General features: G+C 43.5%; 2 protein-coding genes across 10 annotated transcripts in view; one reads left to right on the forward strand and one right to left on the reverse strand.

Moving 5' to 3' along the window:
- The window catches only part of KCNH1 (potassium voltage-gated channel subfamily H member 1), a 164,178-nt gene extending 154,269 nt beyond the window's left edge, over nucleotides 1–9,909 (forward strand). The window contains exons 11-13 of one of the 5 annotated variants that reach the window (XR_001553871.3): nucleotides 3,068–4,222; nucleotides 6,866–6,925; nucleotides 7,798–9,909. Coding sequence is in view for 1 of the 5 variants with exons in the window: in XM_015857406.3 (XP_015712892.2) it covers nucleotides 3,068–3,916 (849 nt within the window). In the remaining 4 variants the exon portion in view is untranslated. Of the gene's footprint in view, nucleotides 1–3,067 lie in introns of all 5 variants that reach the window. The other 4 variants (XR_001553869.3, XR_001553870.3, XR_001553868.3 and 1 more) reach the window with 4 other exon arrangements.
- Nucleotides 9,910–17,432: 7,523 nt separating this feature from the next.
- The window catches only part of HHAT (hedgehog acyltransferase), a 167,159-nt gene continuing 164,643 nt past the window's right edge, over nucleotides 17,433–19,948 (reverse strand). For all 5 annotated transcript variants that reach the window (XR_014944570.1, XR_014944571.1, XR_014944568.1 and 2 more), the window contains one exon: nucleotides 17,433–19,663. Coding sequence is in view for 2 of the 5 variants with exons in the window: in XM_032443397.2 (XP_032299288.2) it covers nucleotides 19,566–19,663 (98 nt within the window). In the remaining 3 variants the exon portion in view is untranslated. The remainder of the gene's footprint in view (nucleotides 19,664–19,948) is intronic.

A 19,948-nucleotide genomic window follows, 5' to 3' on the forward strand; every position in this document is an offset into this window, starting at 1 on the left:
AAACCTGGGTAAGCTACAAAGTTGTGTGAAATCTATGTAGTGCAGCAGACAACTCAATTTGTCAGTCCAGTGTGCAAATGAGAAGATGCAATGAAAGTAAACCTTTGTCTGTGGTAGATGAATGGTCTGCTCAGATGTTTGACGTTTGGATCTTTGAGCCTTTATTGGGTTTTCTTCTGATGTTTGTCCCTCTGGTACTTCCTCTGTCACCTGCATTGGGAATGTTTCCTTGACAGTATGGCAGCAGATCTGGATTTGGCCTATGGTATTATTTAGGGTTGCCCAGGGATAACTAAGGAAGCAATAAGAACAAAGCTTTTATATGTGACAATTCTTACAAATACCTTTGCAGCCTCCAGCTATTTTTCCTGAGCAGGTTACTAGTTTTGTCTAGTTGCTAGATTTAAGTGTCTTTCTCTGCCAAGTGTTTGCCTGCTCTCCTACTGTATCTATGCAGACTTGTTGCATTCAGAATGTCTACTATATTCAGGGAAAGAACCATGGGCTTGTCTTTTTTATGCAACTTCTCTAACTGTCATTTGTTGCTTTTGTTTTCATATTGAACAAGGCACTGTGTATTATTCAGTCCTCGCCTACTCCTCTTTTTGCTGTGCCATACACCTCATTCATATTGTTCACTTCTTCCTCCCAGTCTTTGTGTAATAGAATTAGGCACTTAAATTACTCTATTTTTATTTGCATCTGCTGAGATTGCACTGTTGTTCGTTAAGCACGTCATGCTTTCATCTTTTTGTGAGGTAATGTTCTATCGTAATGACCAACTTAATATAGGCTCTCCAAAATGTGTTCATGAAACAAAGTGAGCAGCTCTGTGCCCATTTCTCCTTTCCTTATTGCTCAGTAAAAACAACTTGAAGCTCTGCAAGATAGTTCTAGAGAAACATCTGGTCAATGCAAATAATGAGATGAGAGTAGGAGTAGGTAGCAGTGAACCAGCAGAGGGAAACAGCTGAAAGACTTACAGTAGGATTAGTTGCTTTATTTGATTTTTTGAAAGGGAACCTTGTACTTAAGCAAATGAACTGTATATTTGAGCTCTGGGCAAGAGGGAGAATTTAACTACTGACTTTCAAAGTATTTGGAAGGCCGGAAATAATCCAAATGAATTAGAAGAGTTAAAATTGGAAAGCTTGGTGTTACATTGAAAATTTTAAACAATGGTTCGTTGCCTGTTTAATACCAGTACCGCATCATTGTCTAAATCCTGATCAGCTGTACGATTTCTGCAGAGAGTTTTAAACATAAGACTCTAGAATTAGTATCTAAAAGTGAATGCTCAACAATGTGAGGGATGAAGGAACAGAATTGCCGCTGATGTCAGATAATCTCAGCCTTAAATCAAAACCTGTAGGAATCTTTTATCAAGATGTGACGATGGATTCTCTATTGGTGTCAAATAGGATGCTTTTCTACAAGATATAATCTAGTTGTTACAAGATTCTCTTTAGGGAATGCTCCTTCAGAGCAAACTTGTTGCCTGCCTTACACTGGAAGCCACTGCAGTCTTTTCTTCTAGTCTTACCAGAAAGAAATTAGGAAAATACACAAGCTGAGCTATTTAAATGGTGCTTGGGTTTCAGTGCTGAGCCCAGGAAGATCTAAACATGATACTTCCTTCCCCATAAGTGCTGTTTTGTCACTACTAAGGATTATGCTTTGTCTACCTTATTCTGAGCCTGCTACAGACTGAGTTTCCTGGAGAAAAAGAAGCACTGTCAAGTACTTGGTTTACTTATCTTATGTTTGGCTTCCTAGTTGCAGCTTGGAAATAAAATATCCCTTGTGCTAATTTCATTCTTCTGCATCTGGGTGATGCTGCCAAGTCTGACAACTTCTTTCTGAAGACACGATGTTGAGATATTGTTTTTTCCCTGCTTCACAATGACAGAACTGTCAAGAAGCATTGAAGACAGGACCAACATGCACTGTGTGTGTGCCAGTGAATCAGTGCTTATTATGTTTGTTTTAATTTAAGTATCTTTGCAATGGAGGGGTGAGTTTATTTACAGATTTACCAGTAATGATTTGAATCAGAATGTTATTTCTGGAGCGTAAGGATTTAGAGTGCGTTTTCCCAAAGGCAACTAAAGACATCAGGTGACAGTGTTCTGTAGAAGCTGAGGCTACATCTTTTGTGCTCTGCATTGAAAACCTCAAAACAAATTGCTTACTGTATTGCCTTCAGTATCCCACCAGTAATAATATAGAAATCAGTACTGAAGACCCTTAGGCTGCTCCCTTAGACTGCTTAGCTCACAGGCTCATGAAGGTATGGTTAGGAGAACAGACTGAAAATTAATGTTTCTTCATGAAAAAATGTTCATTTTCACATAAAAATAAAAAACTAAAATGTGAAGCTCTTCAAGCTGCTGTAGTCATCAGCCATGGACAGGTTTTACTCATCCCTCAGAGCTCATTCTTCATTGTCCTTGTGCCATTGGGACTAACTTGAGTTTTGCAGATTCTAATCTGCACGTTGCTTCTGAAAGAATATATGGGAGGAACCGCATGGCAAGAAGCACTTTGCAGACTGCTGCTTGGAGAGTCCAGACTCGTCTCTGCTGTGCTGACCCCATTAGTGGCCAACTTCCCTAAAATATTGGAACTTTTGTGTGATGTATAGCAAGTGAGCTCTGGGATGAGGCTGCTGTAAGATGGAGAGAGATTCTTTGTGACTCTAGAAAGTTGGTGCTCAACCATAGACTCAGAAAAACAAATATAAGAGGTCACTTATGACACAAAACAGAGCAAGTAACTTCCTGGGATCATTACAATTAGAATGGCACTGCCTTGCTGACAACTTGGAACTGAAAAGCTTTTTCTTTCTGATGTTGTAAGACAGATGATGTATGCTTTTAAATAATGAAAAAGCCATGTTCACAAAATGAGAATTCACTTGAGAACTGCAGTAACATTGCTACAAATGTGCAGAGGTCATTCATTTGTCAGTAATAATAAAATCTTTCAAATAATTACTTCTCTACAACTCCTCTCCCTTAACAAAAGTGCGGTTAATGACTACGTTGAAATCTCTTTCCCCCTGTAGATTGTATTCCGGAAAATCAGCGATGTGAAACGAGAAGAAGAGGAGAGAATGAAAAGGAAGAATGAAGCCCCCCTGATTTTGCCACCAGATCACCCTGTCCGCCGACTGTTTCAGAGGTTCAGGCAGCAGAAGGAGGCGCGGCTCGCAGCAGAGAGAGGCAGAGATCCAGATGACCTGGATGTGGAGAAGGGCAACATCCTTGGTGAGCACTCCTCCGCACGCTCAGTGGTCAAAGCCAGTGTTGTGACCGTAAGGGAGAGCCCTGCGACCCCTGTGTCATATCAGTCGGCTTCAACCTCCGGGACATCCGACCAGGCAAAGCTTCAAGCACCCACATCAGAGTACACAGGATGTAAAGCATCAGGGGATTACCCCCGGAGAAAAGGCTGGGCCAAATTCAAAGAGGCCTGTGGGAAGGGTGAAGACTGGAACAAAGTCTCTAAAGCGGAATCTATGGAGACGTTACCAGAGAGAACTAAAGCTTCAGGAGAAGCTACCCTGAAGAAGACAGACTCTTGTGACAGTGGCATTACAAAAAGCGACTTGCGCTTGGATAATGTTGGGGAGACGAGAAGCCCACAGGACCGCAGCCCAGTCCTCACCGAGGTCAAGCATTCCTTTTATCCTATCCCAGAACAGACTCTTCAGGCTACCATGCTAGAAGTTAAACACGAGTTGAAAGAGGACATCAAGGCTTTAAACACAAAAATGACCAATATAGAAAAACAGCTCGCTGAGATACTTAGGATATTGACCTCAAGAAGAAGCTCCCAGTCACCACAGGAGTTGTTTGAAATATCAAGGCCCCAGTCTCCAGAATCAGAAAAAGACATGTTTGGAGCTAGCTGAGGTGTTTCTTTATAAAAAATGGTCAATCAAACAAACAAACACCCCCCTAACATTTTAAATTTAATCTTGAAAACAAGTGAGGGACCAATTCACTAAGCATGTTCCCTGTGTCTAAAAAGGTACAGTAGCAGGAATTGCAACCTCATGTCAAGATGGCAGCTGGCTCTGAAGTCTTTTTGACAGCAAGGGTACAGTTTATAAAGCTTTTCTTTTCTCCATTGGTGCCCATTCTCCCTACTCCCTCTTTCTCCCTCAGGATGTTGGAATAAGAGCTCCGAAAGCAGCAGCCACCCCCATGAGCGCCAGGTGACCTCTTAGGTTTTTGGAGCATGCCTTACGTAGTTAGCTCAGTGTTTGCCTATACAAATAAGGACTGGCCAGGGTGCTTGTGCTTTCAGCATTTTAATTCTTTTTTTTTGCTGCTGCTGTTGTCACTGTCTCAGTCACCTGTACGGCATGTTAAATGCCACAGTATATTTTCACATACTCATAATAAAGCAAAGAGGAGCAGAATTTGTGCTACTCAACACCAAAGTTACTTTTGGATAGTTAAGGGAGAGCTCAAAAGATGGGGGGAAAAATGTAAAACAAACAAAAACAAACAAACAAACAAGCAAAAAGCCATCCTCTAGTTTGCTAGTAAACGGGTTCATCCACATTTTCATTCTTTGAGTCAGGATATTGATTATCAAAATATTGACTTCTGTCTCAGATGTCATAGAACATTACCTTTGTTTTTAACTCGTGCTGGGGGATGGAGGTTTGGGTGGGCAGTGTGCCTGCAGAACACGCAGAACACTTTCTGCCCACTGCAGAATGTACTGTGCATCAGTGTCAATAGCTGTTCTGCAGATTTGCCTCCCTGTGAAAATATACTGTAGCAATTACGTTCTGTTTTTGCTATGAATCTGCTCGTTTAATTCTTGTTAAATTATTGTTCAGAAGTTTCTGTCTTGGTAATGTTTGTTGTAGCCAAAGGCTTTCACAGAACTTTCAGAGATTTTAGATTGTGGCATTTTTTTCTAGATCCAGATGTATTGTTCTTGATCTATCTAGAAAGTAAATGGAGGTAGAAATACAGCGCTTACTGTATACAAGTGCTTTTGTAGCAAGGAAACAAGAAGATCTGCTTCTTAAAGAAGGAGATGTTTCCAGAACTTATATTTTCGTATCTTTTTTGGAGGAAGATTGAAGCACTTTACCAAAACAACTGCTCATTATTCATTAGTTAGGGTAGCGTAGAAGATTCCATGGCATTCCATAGGTATGGATCTGCAGTAAATTCTCACCACTGGTCTGGTACGCTCACTATTTAGCTGTAGGTTACTGTCCAGAAGCATGGTGCAGCACTTTTGAGGTTTTCATTCTTAATGGCAGTAGGTCCTAACACACTCTGGGAGCAGTTCTCATTCTTTTTCTATGGTACTAAGTCACTTACATAATAAAAATTCACTTAGGTTTTGGGAGGAGATTTTGGATTTGGATTAAGTAAGGAAGAAAGAGGGGAAATGACCAATTAGGAAGGATTTCTGGTGACCTAATGCTTGCATGAGGCCATGCAGAACTGTGTCATATATCCCTGGGGAAGTGGAAGGCCCACTGGTGAAGCTGCACACACAGTATTGGGGCTGTGCTGTGTAAAGCTACGAGCTCAGGCCTTGAAGGCAGTATGTTTGTTGTATCTATTCTGAGGGCAGCACTGCGGTTTGCAGCTGGTTTGGGGTTCTCTTTCAAGGGTCTTGCATGCTTTTTCAGTATAGAAGTGTCCACAGATAATAAATTCTAATCAAGGCTTGAAGGATTCCTGAAACGTGTGTCTGGATCAAATCTGTATGCAACGTTCTACCCCCCCTACAGATAAGAAAAGGCATTACAGAAGTGACTTGCTATGAAACAGTGAAACAGGGGCGCCATTTCCTATATTTATTTCTGGTTCCAAGTTCGGGTTTGTTCCAGTGGAAGCTGGTGTCTTTTACAGTTATGTGCTGAGGGTGTACTGAGGAGAGCTCATTCTGACCAAAGTCACTGTGTGTTTGGTGCTTTAATTGCTCTGAATGGCAACAGCTACCTGCAATAGCTATGCCATCTCCGTAAGGAATCCACTCAACAGCAGTTTCAGTTAGGAACTACTACATGGTTTTCCTCTCCAGACTCCTCAGTCAGTAAATGTATTGGCAGTGAAATTTGGTACGAATAAATGACAGGTTTGCAAGTATACATGTATTTGTAATCAGCGCCCTGAAGTTGCAGTGAGGTTTAAAGGGTTCACATGGTGCCAGTTTTCTAATCCAGGAAATTGCTCATCAGCATTGTGTTTCTTTTGTAACATGTTTGAAAGTCTGGAAGTCTTGCTGAACTCAGCTGGCAGCCAGCTACCTGCAGTCTGATGAACATGGAAATTAGCTTATCCCAGACAGGTGAGAGGGGACATGTTTGTTGCCCCCCAGGTGTGTGCCTAATATCTCAAGTATTGAGTGCAGACACAGGATTAGATGCACAGTTGCAGGTTACCCAGTCCTCTGTCACTGAGTCCGTGTTAATGTTTCTCAGTGGTATCTTTCGTGTGTCCTCAGGGATATGTATAAGGTTTTTCTGATGTTGCTGATTGCCTAACCCTGAAGTCATGGCAGGGTTAATCCTAGAAGCCCCACAGTTACTTGCACCACCACACATGGTTCTGTGAGTAAAGGAGCACAAGTCCCCGTTTTCTGAGGGTACCCCGAGTGCAGCCTGAAGTTCAGTTCAGTTTGGAACACAGGTACGTGCTGCATGGCCAGGGCTGGGTGAAGCATGGAGTCAATTTTTAAAGGTTTTTATGAGGCCTTTACAAGACCCTATAAAATCAGTTATAATCTGCTCGTAGAGGTTTCAAAGATTGTAATATACTCTGGAATTACACTTAAAATGTAATGTCACTGAAGATTATGGCCAAATTTGATTCTGTTACAGTCATGAAACTCCAGAAGAACTGTACTCCTTCCAGTGACACCTTCAAGGCATCTGCTCCAGGTCAGCACTGAAGTGGGCAATGTCACTGAGATTTGCACAGCTCTAAGAAGTCAGTCCCATTCTATTATGATTTCATGAACTGGCAGGTACTAAAGCTAGTAGTAGAAGACTGCATCATCCCTTAGTTACCACTATGTGTTGCAAAAGAATTTGAAAAAATGTAATGTTTAGGATGGGCTTTGGTTTTTGGATTCCCTGGGTGTTAAATGAGCAAAACCTTGTCTGCTATGGGACTCCTTTGACCCTCAGACTAGTTTGGACCTGTAGCGTACTGCCCAGGCTCAGCCAATGAAGAGAGATTCATTTAGGGAGTGACTGAAAGCAGCTGTGTTGCAAATCTGTCTTTTTCCATTTAGCCTTAAACTTGGATGCCTAAGGTGTGCATATCCACGATAATTGTTATTTACTCTTCCATTTTACTTGTGAGCTTTTCTTTTTTCTCTCTACGTGTTGAGTAAACCTTTCCATTTAAATTATTTTTTTGTCTTAGAAACGAATGACCTCTGAACATGAGATTCTGCCCCTTAACAAGAAAGAGGTTGTACAATCTGTGTTCTGGCACAGTGCTTCTACCATTTAACTACCTGCTAAACAACCCGTGTTAATGAACAAGAGATTGTGTTCCATTTTTACCCTATGATGGAATGAGATTTCAGTCAAAACCTGGTAATTCAGAGAAAGAGCCTGGGCTTGGAGTTGCTACAAAGGGAGCCTGTACAAGTCTGTACTTAACCAGAATACCAATATGCAGCACAGGATTTAAAAAGCAAAAACCAGCCCTCATCCCTTCCATGTTCAGCTACATTGACTTCTGTCTGGTATTACCTGTATGCTTTTACAAACACCATTCTTGCTTTAAATCTCTTTCACAGTGCTGCTCTGAATCCCAGCGAACACCCTGTTTAGCAGCTTCGAAGGTGATGTTCTGCTTCTACAGTACTTCAATTTAATGAACTGAACAAGATATTTACTGTTAATACCTGGTGATATTTTTTCAATCACTCTAAACCAGTCTGTGAAAGAATTCACTACGATTTGTCTTTGCTGTATAAACAACGTGTATGACTACACTTGTGCAGTTGCGTGAACATACACGTGTATATATAATATCTATGTATAGATAAGTCTATGGATTGCATTTTCGTTATGTAAAAGCACATCCTTCATTTAATGATTACAGCTCAAGAAGGGAACTTAAATCTTCCCCGTAGCTATCCACTGAATGTGCTAGCTAGTATCTTGTTTGTTAAATGTTGAACTTTCAGGCCATATCTTCTGGTTTCTCTAGCAGGTCTCAACTCTGTGCAGTTAGTTTGGCTGATATTATGACTGAGAGCAGGTGCTGTTAGTCAGGAACCAGAAATTTACGTGAAATTGGAAATAATGCTGTATCGCAGTTGGTGTGGGGAATACAGCTCGTAAGCCACTGTTTCTTGCTTGCTCGCGGTACCTCTGAAGCCAAGCTGCCCTGGTGTTGCCTCTCATGGCTGCTCCTGCAGGAGGGACTGTGGAACGGGCAGATTTCTTTTTCTTGGCACTGGGAGTTGTCTCAAGGTGCTGAGCCTGTCCTTCTCCTCACGTGACATTTGGTCACTGCACTTCTGCTTTCTAGGCCTGGTATTAGGCGGTGAAGAGCATCTACTTAGTTCTTCATTTCTCCGTAGTCTCCTGTGTGTGTATTGGCAATAACAATGTCTGTGTTTCAGCCGCACTTCTGATTCATTGAGACAAACCTTTTAGAGAGACACCCGGGCAGGGGAAGCTCCAGAAATGTGAGGTGAAGTACAGTAGATTACTGTATCCTCTAATCTGACATACTTTTGACCACATTGTTGTGGCAAGCATTGATTCAACTAAATAAAAATGCTTTTTGCAATAAGATATAGCCAACGTTTAGCCTTAAGACCCTTCCACAAGTGAAACATTTCAAACTGTGATTCCATTCTCTTTCCTTCTTCACGTTCTGTAGTATTTACAGTGTTGCCTAAAGATAAAGCACTTTGATTATCTTTCTAAATCTAATGAAAATCACTTGTTGGTAATCACGCTTCTTTCTCCACTTAATGCCTTCTTATTAGGATAATAAATTACTCCGATAATCCTCTCCCTTTCCAAAACAGAGACATAATTATTGTCTGAACACTTTTGTGTTATTGGGGATCCAAGCCCGACCCATCACGAAAGTGTTTCTTTCAAAGACTTTTTTTTACAGTGCAACAATGCTACTGTGAATTTACCTGCAACTGTAATTTGTTGAGAGCTGATTGTTGAGTGTCGTGTAAACATATTTGATGTGTAATCCCAGAACATCTCCATAACTGGATTTAAATGCCTGATGTCAACAAAGCAGTTTGGGGTTTTCACTCGCTGTTCTGGACAGCGGATGTCTTTTTCCTTTCCTCCCACCGAATGTGTGACCACTAACATACAAAAAGGATCCTTTTAGCCGTAGATGAGAGACGTTCAATAATCTTGTATCAGGATGAACTGCTATATAAAGAAATACGAAGTTTTCTAATGAATGTGTTATATTATTGTACTTACATACAATCAATATTTGTACATCTGTTGGAAACCTGTCTGCGTTTCGGTATTTAGCCACCACTGCATGGACACTTTATTGATATGCAGGTTAATGCAGTCGCTTTGGAGCTTTTAAATGTATTTCACTTGGTTTTATCCTTCCCCAAATCCACCAAATACTCCTGTTACTTTTTCTTTGCATTTGTCACTTTGTTCGATGAAGCATGACCAGACAAAGAGAACGAGTAGATACTATTTTTGTGGTCAGCAAAGCAGCTGCCAGTAGATAGACAGTGTGTGTGCACATACACACTGCTTTGGAATGTTTCAGTTACAATTGCAGCCACCTACATTAATGATATCCCTGTTAAACATTTTTAAACAAGCACAAATAATATTTGTAAAAAGAAAAAAAAAAGTTTAATTTTATTTATTATAGTAATAAACTATTTTATACATTATAATTGCCTTGGTGTTCTTTTTAATGGGTTGAATATGTGCTTATCAGAGTAAGAAGGAAGTCTGTGGAATTCTGGCTTGCCATTGTGTTGCTGTTGTTCTGTACCCAGAGTGCTTTTGATAGAGAAGTTTGATATTGAACAGCTCAGGTTGTTTCCTCAGACTTCTGCCTTCTGTGTGTGTCAGTACAGCCATGATTTACATGTATAGGGCTACCGTAAAGTGGATTCAGGTGTTCTGTGAAGCACAGTGGACTCCAACCCGGACCAGCTGTTTGCAAATCCACACCAAAACCACTGCTGCTGTGGGCCAGCATCCGATCTGGACGTGGATATAAAGTTTTACTCTTCAGGACTTCAATCTGTGAGCTTTGCAGCCGTGTTTGCGCTTCATATTCCAAAGCATGATCTTAGCCTGTTGCCTCCTCAGGCTTCATGGGATCAGGAACCTAATCTTCAAAAGGACAGCCAGCATTAAGGAATAAGCTTTCAGACTGCAGAGCTAAGGCTAAACTGTGCCAGGAGCAGCCAAGGAGCTCAAGGAGGAGCTATTTTTACCATCATTTCTGCATCCACTGCATTGTGTGCTCTGACAGGACCTTCAGCTGTTGATAATGTCCTATGACCAGCATGCATGTCTCAGCTTTATTTTGTCTAATGTTATTGTGTGTTCCCTGTAATTGCTAGAACAGGGAAAATATATGGAGTGAAGGTAGGTACTTTTAATTTTCTTTTTATTTTGAGATCTCCAAAATTTGCTGTTCCCAGTCTCTGAACTCTCTGTTTTTCTCTTTGTCCCAGTTTGTGTGTTCAAGTAGGAAGGTTCACTTTCTGACTCAGCCCCAGCCTGGTGGACCCAGCTGCTGAGCAGGGCCCCAGCACAGTCCTGCACCTTGTTCACTGCACCTGGGCATAATCACAGCACCACAGCTGAAAGTGGAAGGGATCATGGGATTTGTGTAGCCAACCCCTGCTCACACAGACATTCAGAGCAGACTGCCTAGTGTTGTGTCCAGGTAGCTTCTAAAGGTCTCTGAGAAGGAGACTCCACAGCCTCTGGGCAGCTTGTGCTCTGGCACCTATGAAGCACTGAAGTGCTTTCTGGTATTCAGAGAGAACTGCTGCCTGGCACTGGGCACCAAAGAGAAGAGCCAGGCTTTGTCCTCTTTTCACTTTCTCTCTAGGAGCAACTGATGATGTACTGATGACATTCCTCTGAGTTTTCTCCTCTTCCAGCTGAGCAGCCCCAGCCCCTTCTTCATTGGAGAAGAGCTGCAGCCCCTTGATCAAAGGTAAGAGGCCATATTATAGATTCTTCAGTATGACTGCACTTGCTTTGTATTGGTTGGGTCCAGAACTAGATATGGTACCTGAGGTGTTCCCTCACCAACACCGAGTAGAGAGGAGGGAGCAGTTCTCTCAATCTGCTGGCAATGCTTTGCCTAATGCAGCCAAGAACACCATTGGTCTTAGTGGCAAGGCACACTGATGGCTCATGTTCAGCTCTGTGATCACCAGAACCTCCAGGTCTTTTCTGCCAAGCTGTTTTCCAGCTGGGTGTCCCTCAGCATGTCCTGGTACATGGGGCTGTTCCTCCTGAGGTGCAGGATTCTGAGCTTCTTGTTGAAATTTGTGAGGGTTTTGCCTACCTCTGGAAGGAGGGTGTTTGTGACAGAGGGGGGGGTCTCTTGGCTTCAATGTGCTCATTGTGGTGTTTCAACTTCCCTTGGCAGCAGGAGCAGATGCCTCTGAGGTGGGGGCTGCCTGGCAGAGCTGCCTGTCCCACTGGGCATGCTGAGAAGGACACAGTGTTGCTATGGTGTTAGTTACTGCTGGCGGTGTGAGGTGTTTCATTGTAGTGGGTGCATAGGGTAGGAGTGTGTGACCTGTGTGACGGTATGGAAGGGCTGAGGAAATAACCTGTGCTAATCCTGAAGGACAGTAAGAAGAAAAAAAACCAATAATGAGAGATCTGGAGAAGGCATAGACGTGCCTGATGTGTCTGTCAGCAGCTGATAGGAAGGTGCTTGTGCACAGACACAGCTGCACAACATGCTGCTCAGAACTGGAATTTTTTTCCCTTAATCTCCTTACCTCTTCCATCCTTGCTCTCCCTTCTCTATCACAGTTGAGTCTGAGTCCTTGTGCAGTATGGCTACGTTAAAATTGCAGTCGTCCCATGGCACAGGTGTAGGTTTAAAACAGCTGAATGGTTTCTTCAGCTTTTTACCCCTAGAAGTCCCACCTGGTACAGATGTAGGTAATGAGTGCAGGAGCAGCCTTGGGGAGCTTACTTCTGAGGTGATGCGCTCCTGTCCTCTGCTGTGTTCCTTTTATTCTTTTACTCTTTTTGCTTACATCACTCGTACAGTTTTCCTTACAAAGAGAGAGGCATGTTGCTTTCTGTCCCCATGAGTTTTCTGGTGAGTTTTACAATTAAGCAGAATGTATTTTAGAAAGAAGTGATGATAACAGGAAGGGTTATCAAACATTGTCAGCTATGGCACAAGTATAGTCAAGAGAGTTAAGCTGATCTGTGTGAAACCTCAAGCCAACATAAATGATTTGTTTGGTTTTCCTCCAGCGCGGCAACATTGCACATGCAGCCATATTGAACCTGGCTACTGGGAGCGTGGAGACAGAAATGGAAACTGAAACAGCTCAGCTGAAAGCTAAATTGAAAAAAGCACCCATTAGGAAAGTGTGCAGAAAGTGTGTGCGAATGACTGCATGAAATTACAGTTCAGGCAACAAGAATTGTAAATGGCTCTGCAAAATTGGAGTGGTCATGTCGCGTTCGTGAGCAGCAAATAAAGCAGGCGGGTGCTTGGAGCAGCTACAGAGGCTGTTTACTCTGACATAGTGCGGGTGACTGGGTGTAAGGAGGAATCGAAGGTCATGGCAGTTTATGGAAGAAGCACCAAGTGTAGCAAAAGCATAGTGTGGTGGTACCTGCCCTGGCAGATTGAATCTGCTGCATTTCCTTTGTCTGAGAAAATTGGTTGTGGAGGTAACCCAGCTGTGAGTCAGGAGAGCACCCGGAAATAAAGGAGAAGAGCAATGGGTGAAAGTGCAGCCTGCAAACCCATCAGTGGGGCAGGCAGCAGGGGGGGAGCAGAGCAGCTGATCTGAGGAAAGCACTGGAACTGGAGAAAGCAGGATGTCTGTCTGCATGGGGGGTGGTTGGGCTGGGGGTTGTAATAGGCTGTGGCTGTCCTCTAAGCTGCTGATGCAGCTGCCTGGTGGAATGGAGTGTCCATATTCCCAACAACATACATGGGTGGCTTTGGGGGGACTCTAACTTTCAGGATGGTGGAGAATGTGGATCATTGTACCCTTTGCTTGCAGCCTCAGGTGATGGAACAGTTATGGAGAAGGGAGTTCTGGTGGGATTGTGTGATGGTTGGGAAGTCCCATTGATGCTTTCCTCAGAAAGCTTTCCTATGAGTGAGATTGTGAGGAGTTGTGCATGTTTGATGCCTGTAAAAAAAGAAAATTAGAAAAAAAAAAAAAAAAAAATTGATCACAGCCTGAACTTCTGATTAACCATCTGAGGCAAGTGATGAGTCAGCTGTGGGAGCACAGGTGAAAGTAATTTAGCTGTGCTCCTGGAAGGGGTGTTCCACCTCTCGTAGATCCCATTTAAGGGCTGACCACCACTAAGGCAGTATCTCTTTCTGGAGATTGCTCCTTTGGAGTTCTTGCAGCGAGCCTTGATATCAGTGAGCACCTTTCTTGAAGGCCTTAGAGTTGGTGAGTCCTTTTCCTTAGTTACCTTTTGGCTATTTATTTCCAACTATATGTGTATTATTCCAACTGTATGTTATGCTTATTTTATTTCCACTGCAGCAACAAGCAGTGTCATTTTGAGTTTTTGACTGGTGGTAGTGGTGACTACTACGTGTGGGTGAGTGGGGAGAAGCAGTATTCTATTTTGAATGATTTTCACACTTTTTAAACCCTCACGTGTCAGAGTTTGTATTTAACCTGAAACTGTTCTTGTGTAAGTGGTTATTGGCATGACCTCTCAAGGAAAGCGGAGCTCAGGAAGATTTCTTTTAGGTGTCTTTGTTTAGCAGGAAGCATTTGGCAGGATTTGGTCAGAGCGAGGAACTCTGAGAACAAATAACTTGAGCAAAGTCTGCAGAAAGCTGTCCAGAAGCACCAGTGATGGCATGCCAGGTATGGCACAAGGATGTCTCAGCTGACAGGATTTGAACTTCAGGGCACTCAAGTTCCTGAAACCATTGCTTTCCCTTCCAGGCTGGGAGGGGTGTAGCGAAAGGCCCTTGTGCCAAAGGGGCTCTAAGCTCTGTAATAGGTTTTCCCCATAGTTTCTTCCCCCAGTGCTTTGGCGTTTCATGTCAGCATTGGTAATGAGCCTGCAGAGCCCTGGCTGAGCTGAGTTGTGCTGCTGCCGCCTGGTATTGGAGTCTGGGGCCCAATACTGGGTCTCAAGGCCAGGGGGAGGATAGTAGCAGTATGCTGAAACAAAGGTGTTACGAAAGTAGCAATTCTGTAGCCTCTTATTGCTGCACAAAGGGCCATCTCAGCACAAAACTACCACAAGAAGAAAGGAACCTGAAACTATAAACTAATTAGCAGTAACACCACTGAAAAAACTGTCTCATAAATGCATATGTTTATCCCTACAATTTTGATTACAATAAGGTAATGGTCCCATATAACCAAATCCTTACAGCAACCTTAACCCTTCCAGCAGCAGTCTGAAAATGCTACATGCCACTTCTTTCCAAAGGATTTTTCTTTTAAATTCCTTCACCAACAACATGGACATTTCTGGTCTTCAAATATCATTTCCAGTTGTTCTATTTTTGCCCTCTAATTTGGATGCTTTGAGGCAGTAGCACAGGGCTATCAGTTCTGTGGTCCATAACAGTTAATTAATTTTGTCACGAAGTATCTATAGGGGAAGCGGTGGTACGATTCAGACTTCACAGGTCATAACCAAAGTCATGTCTCTGCATTATTTCTTCGGTAAGCTTTAATTTTTCAGTGGTTGGATGACGTACCTGTCAGCAGTGATTCACTTCAGCTGCCCAACCATATGCAGAGCTCTTCTTAAATCCCTGCAGATAGCAGTGTGTTTCTGTATGCTGAGTGTTGCTCATGAATCCATGTGCTACAGGAGTCCCATTTTGTATGACCCTTTTCTGAAAGGAGCTGGTACACTAATACTATGGGTTATTTATAATCAGACCTGAGTAGGACGAAAGGTCTTGTAGCCCTCAGGGTCTGTGAGGTGGGAGTTGGCCTCTTCCCCTGGGTAACAGCGATAGGACAAGAGAGAATGGCCTGAAATTGTGCCAATGGAAGTTTGGGCTGGATATAAGGAAACATTTCCTCTCAGAGCAGTGAGGCAGTGGCACAGGCTGCCCAGGGAGGTGGTGGAGTCGCAGTTCCTGGAGGTGATTAAGAAATTTGGAGATGTGGTACAAGAGGGTTGTGGTGGAGAGGAGAGGCTCAGGCTGCTTGCAGGATGGGCCTCAAGGCAGTTTGGCTCAGTCTCTTGCACAGAACCTCAAATATATGGGCCAGATCCATTAGGCTTTCATTTTTCCTCACCCCACTTGTGTGGAGCTGATGTGCTCCAAGGCCTGGGCTGTGCTCAGGCACAGGTGATACGTGCATGTGACTGTGCCACATATTGGTGTCAGCAGGCCTTATCAAGCACCACGCATGACGCTATCTCCTTTGCTGAGTGCTGGAAACTCACGTGGAGCAGTTGGCTTCACCCTGTCTTTTTTGGTGCCCTGAATGCCCTGGTCTGAGTGGACCGGCACAGCCATGAGCAGGGCAGTCTCAGGGGGCTTCTTAGTACAAATGAAGATCTATTGCAGTGCATTGTCCCTCACCCCTCGAAGGGCTCAGCCTCAGAACGCTTCACAGGCTGTGTGGAAAGCACTCTTTCAGCTTTTCCTGCTGCATTAAAATATATGACTTGACTAACAAGTGGCTGTGCATAGGGAGTGTGTTTTGCACAGTGCTAACAGGCAGAGCTGCTCTGCGAGGGGGGACGGTGAAGTGCAGGCAGCAGCCGCGATGCACTGTGCATAGCAATGCTCTCACTCATACAGCTCCTTGAGGAAAATGGTGCTGGCGTGCTAAGGAGGCCCAGCTCTCCACAGTCGGCAGGAGCTGCAGCAGCTTAGGAGGAAACAAAGCAGGCATGCAGGAGATGGGAGGCAGTGTGCTGCTGCTATGACTAATAACAAAACTGCTGCAGGTTCCCATAGTTAAGCTGTTTTTCTTATGACCTGTGGTAAGCTGGTTATGCCGACTAATCTGCTTTTAGCACTGAGATGTGAAAGAGATATATGAGCAAAGCCTCACTTGCCCTCTAGTCAGTGCAGAATTAAAGAAAGAGCCACTTAGCGTAAGTGATCCCCAGTAGTAATTATGGCTGTGAGCGCTTTGATAACTGAGCAAGGGGTTAAGGGATGAACACATACGTGTGTGTGGCTGAATGGCTACAGCTTCCTGGTAGCTATTAAAGCCCTATACTGAAGCATGCTATGGTATGCTGGCTGGTTGGCATGCTTTTCAGCATCCCTTTTAAAGTGGATTTGGCTGTGGACATGAGGCCTATAGGCTCAGCTGTTTCCTAGCCACCACCTTTTGTTCTCAGTCATAGCTGCCCTATGCCTCTGGGGGCCACCAGCAGCAGTGTCCCATCCTCTGAACTGCAGTTGCCTCTCCTTTGGTTCAAAACAGCTAATGCTGACTTTTTAGACATTTCTGTCTCTGTCCACTATTTTGTACGGCCGTTGACCAGCTTTGTCTTAGCACCTGGAAATTGTCTCCTATCAACTGTGCTTTTTTTTTTCCTCAGGTAACTGAGGTCTTTATGTCTTGTTGCAGGCTCTGCCACCTCCTCATCACTAGGACCATTGCAGAGGGCTCGCCTGTAGGATGGCGTGTCTGGCCCAGGTCACGCTGAGGAGCATGTCTCCAAGCTGAAGGTCCGGCTGGCTGCGTGCATTTGAAGCACTTCGGGCACCCTGCACAGAGCTCCATGCCTTGCCTACTAGCACTCTGTAAGGAGGATGGATCTGAAACTTTGTGAGTGGGCTTCTTCTTAAAAGAAACATTTCAAAGTAGCAGGAAAAAGACTGAGAGTGAAGGAAATGTATATCTTTTATGATAAATGTGTTAACTATAAGTAGTAGTATCTATTCCTTACATTTTGCTAACGATACTTCATGTTTCTGAGTCTGGGCCGGGATAGCAGCTGTGGAAAGCAATCATTGTACTTGAATCCCACTCTTGGTGGCTGTTCACAAGAAGCTTCCTGTGTCACCTTAGCTAATATATCAGTGAATTTGCTTTTTAAGCTCATGCCACCAGGGACTGCATGTTCCACATGTGTGCAGGACAGAGAAATGCAGGTAGTCTGCACTGCACACACACTGCAGGCTTCCAGCGCATAGCAGTGATTATCAGTGGCAGTGAAGCACTTTGGTTTCTTACACCAAACCATGGCTTTTTAACACACAGTTCTGAAGTCAACTGTCAGTTTGAGCTTTATTTTTGGGAATACAATACATGGCTAGCAAAAATCATAAGGCACTGAGAAAAAGAATACTAAAAATACAGTTGTGGTTTAGGAAGGAGCACAGTCTGGATGACCTTCACAGCCATTTTCATAATGGAGTAGAGCATTTTGCAAGCATTCAAATTGGAATCTCATCACTTAGTAGCCCCTCATTTCATGCAGTATCAGTAATCGATCAGGCTGAAGAACAGACTCGCCACTTTTCAATCCAATGCTAATTGCACATAATTACAAAGTTTGCAATAAGTCTCAGGAAGGTCTTGGTCTGAGCTCAGTTCTACTCCAAGATGGAGGCCGACTGCTGACTCTTCCAGAAAATTCTCAGCTTGAGAACAGTGTGCTTCTGTGTGGCTGAGAGGATCCCTGTGCTTACCATAAATCAGCCCAGAGGAACATCCCTCTGCTGAGGCAGCATACAAGGTAAGCCTTGTGTTCAATGGCATCTCCTAGAATGAAGGCTTTCACACTGCATTTGTGTGGTGTAAAAATCCTTTCCTAAAAATAAAGGGCTGGCAGGATGGCTGAGAGATGGGCTGACTGTGTGGATGGGCAGGGAGCTGAAGAATTTACCCTTATTCCTTCAGGCACAAATGAAGTGTCTGCTGTACTTATGCACAGCAGAGACATTGTGTAAATGCAGGCACCAGGATGAAGCCTATCTCAGCTTCTTGTTGAAGAGGTGTTCTTGATCAGCCTTGTCCAAAGCTGCATGAGCAATGGACAGCAGGATACTGAGATGACTCAGGTGGCTGCCAGGGACACAGAAGTATGTTTTGAAGCCAACTTAGTGCTTCAGGAGCAGTTAATCGCTCTCAGCAGCAGCTCTCGTTGGGGTCGGAGGCTTTTGTTGTACCTAAAGGAAAGTGTAGCCCATGTGATGATAGGACTTCCAGTTGCTATTCGATATCTATTTAAAAAGGAACAGACTAGGAGATGTGCCTCATACCAGACACGGGTAGGCTCTCCTTCCCCCTGGGAAACAGTGCATGCCACAGCACCCTCACTGCCTTGGTGCTTCAAAGCACAACAAGCAGAGCTTTGGCAAAGGAGCTGCTGTACCAGGTCTCACTCTGGGTAAAGGACACAGAGCTCTGGTTACCTGAGTGCCATCGTAATGAACAATTCTGTTTAGTTTTGTGTTATTCTTAAAGCTTTTAAAACACCACTCATAGTGCATTTTTAATTTTGCAGGAGCTGAGTGCCTGGACACAGAAAACGAAGCAGAATTACCAGCCACTCCCTGGGTTATTTCCTTGCACTGCAGAGAAGCACAGGAGGCAAATTCCACAGCTCCCCTGGAAGTGGGATTTGCTCCATCACAAAGGTAACACTCCATGTTTTAGCTCTAACCCAAGGCACAGAGCATTTAAAGACCCAGGAGCTGTAAGGTCACATGAGATTAAAAAGAAAAGATGTTGATTTATTTATCAAGAAAGACTGAGCTGCCTCTTTTTAAACAAACAAAACCATTCCTAAAACTACTTAAAAAAAAAAAGAAGTTTAAATGAAATAGAGAAAAAGCAGACTTTGCTCCAGTACTAAGTAGAAAAGTGCTTTATGGATGAAAAACTGCAGCCAGAGAGAACATCAGAAGTGTTCTACCTTAAATCAGAAAGCAATCAAAAAGAACTGATGAGCATCCTGCTGGTCACAGAGTAATGGAAGTGCAGGGCATGGCCCTGGGTGCCCCGGCCAGCAGCTGAGGGACTGGAGTTTGTCTGAATAGTACAGTGTAGGGAAAAAAAAGAGTTTTCCAGTTTGTTGAAATGGGCAGCAAACATGAAACAAAAGCAGTCTTTCCCATATACAAAATATGAATCATGTGGCACGTGCTTTCAACACACATAGTCACAGAGTAGCTGTTTTATTATAATAAATTAAATTGCTTGATAGTGTCTCTTCACTCTGTACTGTAGCTCACCGGTGTTTCTGCTGAGATTTACTGAATCCACAATGCAGAATGAGTTAAATGAACTTCCAGCTCTAACACATTGATGTGGTCTGGCACGTTCTTCTGCAGATAAGTTGACCACTGTAGAAAAGTCCCCTCTCTGTAAGCTGGCACAGGATTCATTGCCCTGCGTCACTCCCAGGTTACAGCGTATGAGTGCTGCCATTCAATGCCAACATGAGCGTAGCAATACAGAAAGCCGAGAACAGTCAGTGTTGCCCATGGCCAGCCTATAAATAGAAAGGCAGACAATTCTCATCAGAATAATTAATGACTGCATCATGCACAAATGCTCCTAAGGTGACCAACTTATGACACTTCTAATTAATTTTATTAGCAATTCAGTATTATAAGTGGAGCCAACACACCAAATTTGAAAGGGGGAAACTGGGCTGTCTGAAGCTTCAGGGATGCCCAACCCTCCACAGACTCGCTCTTTTCTATTTCCAGTGAATGGGATCAGGTTTATTCCTGTTCTGCATCTCCAAACGATGCTTGCAGCTTTAAAGAGGTCA

This window comes from Coturnix japonica, chromosome 3, assembly GCF_054131305.1.
Source record: "Coturnix japonica strain WE chromosome 3, WE-NBRP24, whole genome shotgun sequence".
Lineage (NCBI taxonomy): Eukaryota > Metazoa > Chordata > Aves > Galliformes > Phasianidae > Coturnix > Coturnix japonica.